Genomic DNA, 5,370 nt, shown 5'->3' on the forward strand with positions numbered 1-5,370 from the left:
GTGCAGTTATAAAGAGGCGCTTGAGGTTACTCTCCCAGCGCGTCTCTGAACTTGATCAGATTTTATGTTTCCTGCAGCGAGTCGGCGGCAGCCCTGTGAAACTGTCTCAATGGCTGGGGCTTTTTGTGGGGTAGGTAAAATCTCAGGATATTACTGCCATCGTTCTTTCTGTCCTTTATTTGATCGTGCTGCTCAGAAGAGTTCTTTGGACGAAAATACCCCCTACCAACCCACTCAAAAGCAAGGATTCGGAGTCTGATAGGTTCAAATGGTCACTGAAAATGAATCGAAAGAAACGTAGTTCCATCTCAACGACTGGGCTACAAAATTTAAAAAGTATAACGTCTTATATTATTGCCAACAACTCTAATCGTTACACCGATTCTAATCTCGTAATACATACCCGTTAAGGGGGATCTACGATATTCTTATAAAATAATATTTTATATGAAATTATACTTTATAAAAATAGACTAGACGTAATTGTTTAACAGAACAGACTGCATTCCAAATAAATCTGCAGTAAGATCGGTGCTTCTATCTGAATCGCCGTTTATATCGTGTACATGAAACGGGAGGATCTGCGCGTCAGCAGACGGATTGTTATCAGCAGAACAAGAAGGCGATGATCTGTTAAAAAGAGAAGCTGAAACAAGACGACTGACCCTTTCAGGGTTTGAAAGTTTCACATTTTATTATCCTCGACGTGCCACTATTTCAAAGGACTGGGAGGTTTTACGGCCCGTACCCAGGGGAACAATTGAGCTAAACAGATGGGCAAAGCTAATTAAAAAAATAAATAGTAGCAATAATAATAATAATAATAATAATAATAATAATAATAATAATAATAATAATAATAATAATAATAATAATAATCCAATCACAGTCATAAGTAGGCATATAACAGATTAAAGCTTTGTCTTATTAAAGTATTAATTGTGTTATTTGTCTTTGAAAAGATAAGCATAAAATAATTCAACAGGAAAGAGACAAATGTTACTTCTCCAAACGCGTCTCTGCGGTGCATGCGTTACATGCGTAAACATGGTGTTGGTTTATTGACAAATGTACAACGGTTTGTTTAATAAAGTATGCAAAAAATAAATACCAAAAAATACAAAGTACGAGAAATTACAGAACAGCTGCTGTGTTTAAAAGCTCTGGAAATAAACCAGGTTTAAGTATTCAACCGAGATGGTATGTAGCCCCTTACCTGCAAATAATGCTTGAATTGACCAATCAGATTGAAGAACCCAGCCAAACTGCCATTTTCAATGCCAAATTGTGCCAATCAAAAGACGACTAACCAATTGGCGCCCGGAATTGTGATCACGTGCCGCGGAGGCAGCGCGCTCCTTATTGGTCATCGTAGGGCTGCCTCCTGAGTTCATTTATGTGAAGGAGTGAGTGATTGACTTTATCAGAACAAGGACATCACTCACTTGGAGAGGGGGGGAAAGTTTGATCCTCTTTCTCAAGGATCACCGTTACGGGAGATTTTTTCTCCTCCGGTTTCTGAAAAGGTGATTTTTGCATTTGCAAGTTGTTGGGTTTTTTTTCACCCTATTGCGATCACAATCGAAAAGAGAGTTACAGTCGCGGGGTGCTTTTTGCAGAACGCAATCCGGGTTTTTGATTTTTTTTTTTTTTTTGGTTTCTTCTCGTCGAGTTCCCGATGACGATGTTACTTGACAGCGGTCCGCAGTTCTCTGCGCTTGGAGTTGGGGGGTTTGGCACACCGCGGCATCATGAGATGGGCGGCAGGGATGTTGGTCTGGCACTCAATCCCTTTGGAGACTCTTCCCAGGCTTTCAAACTCAGCCCCGTGGCTCACGAAATATCCTCCAGCCAGAACTCTGCGTTCACCCCGCAGGCATCTGGGTATGCGACTGCCCTTGGTCACCACCACTCTGGGCAGATGGGTTCGTACAGCGGCGGGGCGTTCAACTCCAGAGACTTCTTGTTTAGAAACCGCGGTGCTGGAATCGGGGAATCTGCAGCTACTAGCGCCCAGCATGGGATCTTTGCCCCTTCAGCGGGGAGTCTGCACGGACCTGGAATCGCCGACAACCCGGGCCACCTTTTATTTCCAGGGCTTCACGACCAGCCCGCCAGCCACACTTCGCCGAACGGACACGCAGTGAACAGCCAAATGCATCTGGGTTTGCGCGGGGACATATTTGGAAGACCAGACCCTTACAGACCCGTTGTGAGCCCACGGACAGACCCCTATGGCACTGCCCAGTTACACAACTACAACCACCCGATTAATATGAACATGGGGATGAACGTACCGCCGCACCACGGACCGGGGGCATTCTTTAGGTACATGAGGCCGCCTGTTAAGCAAGAGATGTCCTGCAAATGGATCGATGAGACCCAGATGAACCGACCCAAAAAGAGCTGCGGCAGAACTTTCAGCAGCATGCACGAGCTGGTGACACACATCTCCATGGAGCACGTCGGCGGACCCGAGCAAAGTAACCACATCTGCTTCTGGGAGGACTGTCCGAGGGAAGGGAAGTCTTTTAAAGCCAAGTACAAACTGGTGAATCACGTCAGAGTCCACACGGGAGAGAAACCCTTTCCCTGTCCCTTCCCCGGCTGTGGAAAAATATTTGCCAGGTCCGAAAATCTGAAAATTCACAAAAGAACTCATACAGGTAAATAGAAACGTTTTACGATTCATTTTGCATTAAAAATATATATAAAATTAAAAAAAAATCCTTGTTTTAGCTATTATTTGAGTTACCAAAATGGAGTAGGAACCATACGATATATTGTGTGAACTCGGAAACTAAATCATGTGTATAATTATACAGAGTGCAAGGAGAAATGTTTTGTATTTCTGGCAATATAGCCTAACTGTTTCTGCGCTGGACTGGAATGGTAGTCTTGGCATTGTGTGTTCTTAAGCCCGGTACCGGTAAACGCACTTTCTCGAAGTGTATTTGTGTATTAGCACAAGCGCGTGAGACGGGCTGAGAAGAGCTCTGGACAGTGCGTGTGAATTGCAAGATGTGGTTCTTTTCTCACACTAGGGAAACAGTATAAATGCTAATGAAACCTAACGCGCGTACTTCCGTTCCTTTTTCAAGCTGATCGACACACCTCCTAATTAAATCAGTCAAACTTTTTGTTGAAGTATTTTCTCTTTATTTGAGAATGAATTTCCTTTCGGAGCTTGTGCTGGTATTTATTGGTCATTTCCCTTCCTATTATTGGCCTATATATATCTTAGAGAAATTCGACAGAATCTCAAGCAATTAAAGAGGGTAAAAAAAAAATCAAAAGAAAACTTATTAGTGGGTGCTTTGAAATTCAAATATGTACAAGAATGAAGAGAAAAAAACACTTTTATTTTGTATTTGTTGAAACATTTAATACGTATTCTATAATGCGCGTTGTTAAAAACAAAATAGCCGAGGCATGCAGACAGATTCGGAGTCCGTTTTGGTGTGTTGGTTTTGTTCTTGTAATTGTGTATATTTCTGTTTCTCTCACGTGCAGGTGAAAAACCATTTAAATGCGAGTTCGAAGGCTGTGATAGACGCTTCGCAAACAGCAGTGACAGAAAGAAGCACATGCACGTGCACACTTCGGACAAACCTTACATCTGCAAAGTGTGCGACAAGTCTTACACACACCCAAGCTCGCTCAGGAAACACATGAAGGTAATTAACTATTTATTTACTGCGTGCAAACAGAGCAACTCCCGGTGTGTCTGGCAAGGAAAAGCAGAGCAAGCCAGCCAATTATACACAGATATTGAACTGTAATACAGTACATCGTGGGCCCCTTATTATTATTATTATTATTATTGTTATTATTATTATTATTATTATTATTATTAATATATGTATTTATTTATTTGTATGATCATTTCTTACTAGCATCTTCCATATATATCAAGCACTTTCTATACAATTTACTAAACATATCAGTTTGTCGTCCCCCCACCAAGCAAAACCAACATGCAAGCTCAGCACATAGAATAGACAATCATTTCTTTAACAATAAACCATGCACTTAATCTCACCACCCTATATGCTTTAATTATGTGTGTGTGTGTATATATATATATATATATATATATATATATATATATATATATATATATATATATAACAGACTATGCAGGCTGAGTTGCTGGTCTAACCACACGAATTACGAATATATGTATTATTACTGAATTTACTGATAATTTAACTTTTTTTTTCTTTTGTTTGTTTGTTTGTTTGTTTTTATGATTCACTTTTAGGTTCACGAGTCTCAAGCCTCAGAATCGTCTCCAGCGGCAAGTTCGGGGTACGAGTCGTCTACACCTCCAGCTCTTCTGTCTGCGAGCACAGAAGACCCCTCAAAAACACCACCGTCCGCAGTACAAAACACAACCGCGCACAACGACGGACTTCCACCCAACTTTAATGAATGGTACGTTTGAAACAGAGCGCACGGGACTCTGATGTGGACCAGCAGGAAGGAACCTCAAAACCACACGCGCACCATGGGGCACAGAGGGGAATGGATAAAGGAGCCGCAGATTTCAGGAGCTGAAAATAGAGTTTCGGTGCGCAGGACAGGAGCTCTGGACAGGCCTTTTTACATTTCTCAGGATTAGAAATCGACTTTCATTCGGAGTAAAGATGGGTTTCCTTTTTAGGTTTGAGAGTTTATCTTTTTTTTCATTTTTATTTCTTTTTGGTTCGAAAAGGAATTGTAAAAGGATGAGTCGTTCACGGTATGTTCAATGAGGGCGATTATCAAGCCGCCTTCTTGTTAAAACGTCACACAGTCTTAAAAAACAAAACGTGCCAAAGTCTTTTTTTTTTGTCTTGAACTTGAACAAAAAATAATAAATAAATAAATATATAGTCGTGAATGTATTCCTTGTTGGATGGGGTCGAATCTGTTGTTTAGTGTACCTTTTCAGAATGGAAATGTGGTATTAGTAGAATACGATTGTGACCGTTATGCCGTTGCCTTTTGTAATAACTTTGTAAATACCTATCCATGATGCCATATTTATCAATTTGTAATTTAAATTATCGGCATTAAGCACCGAGACTGAAAATGATATTTATGGAAAATGTTTTCTAACAAAACGATGTACAGTTTTTGGTTATAACCAGCTTAACATTAAAAATTCTCAATTTTAAACATCAAACATCATTGCAATTGTGTCTTTTAAATAAGTGTGTTTTATTGAGGCATCTGCCAATCAACACAAGCAAATAAGAATAATGATAATCACAGCAATACAAACAACAATAATAATACCAAAAAAATAACTGTTTTGTTGCCCAATACAAATTCGAGTAATGCATCGTGTATAGCCTGTATTATACTTTCTTCATGTTTCAATTG

The 5,370-nt window shown here is 40.2% G+C and overlaps 1 protein-coding gene across 1 annotated transcript; it reads left to right on the forward strand.

Moving 5' to 3' along the window:
• The first annotated feature begins 993 nt into the window (after positions 1–993).
• On the forward strand, positions 994–5,170 carry LOC117430742 (zinc finger protein ZIC 3-like). The gene is made up of 3 exons (XM_034051142.3): positions 994–2,666; positions 3,514–3,677; positions 4,265–5,170. Exons 1-3 carry the CDS (start codon positions 1,679–1,681, stop codon positions 4,445–4,447), a joined length of 1,335 nt encoding a protein of 444 aa, XP_033907033.3. The 5' UTR covers positions 994–1,678; the 3' UTR covers positions 4,448–5,170.
• The last annotated feature ends 200 nt before the right edge of the window (positions 5,171–5,370 follow it).

The sequence above is a fragment of the Acipenser ruthenus genome, chromosome 26 (genome assembly GCF_902713425.1).
Source record: "Acipenser ruthenus chromosome 26, fAciRut3.2 maternal haplotype, whole genome shotgun sequence".
NCBI lineage: Eukaryota > Metazoa > Chordata > Actinopteri > Acipenseriformes > Acipenseridae > Acipenser > Acipenser ruthenus.

Coding starts and splice junctions, on each gene's coding strand:
- LOC117430742 (XM_034051142.3), top strand. CDS start 1,679: ATGACGATGTTACTTGACAGCGGTCCGCAGTTCTCTGCGCTTGGAGTT. Junction 2,667..3,513: donor TCACAAAAGAACTCATACAG/GTAAATAGAAAC, acceptor TCTCACGTGCAG/GTGAAAAACCATTTAAATGC. Junction 3,678..4,264: donor CGCTCAGGAAACACATGAAG/GTAATTAACTAT, acceptor ATTCACTTTTAG/GTTCACGAGTCTCAAGCCTC.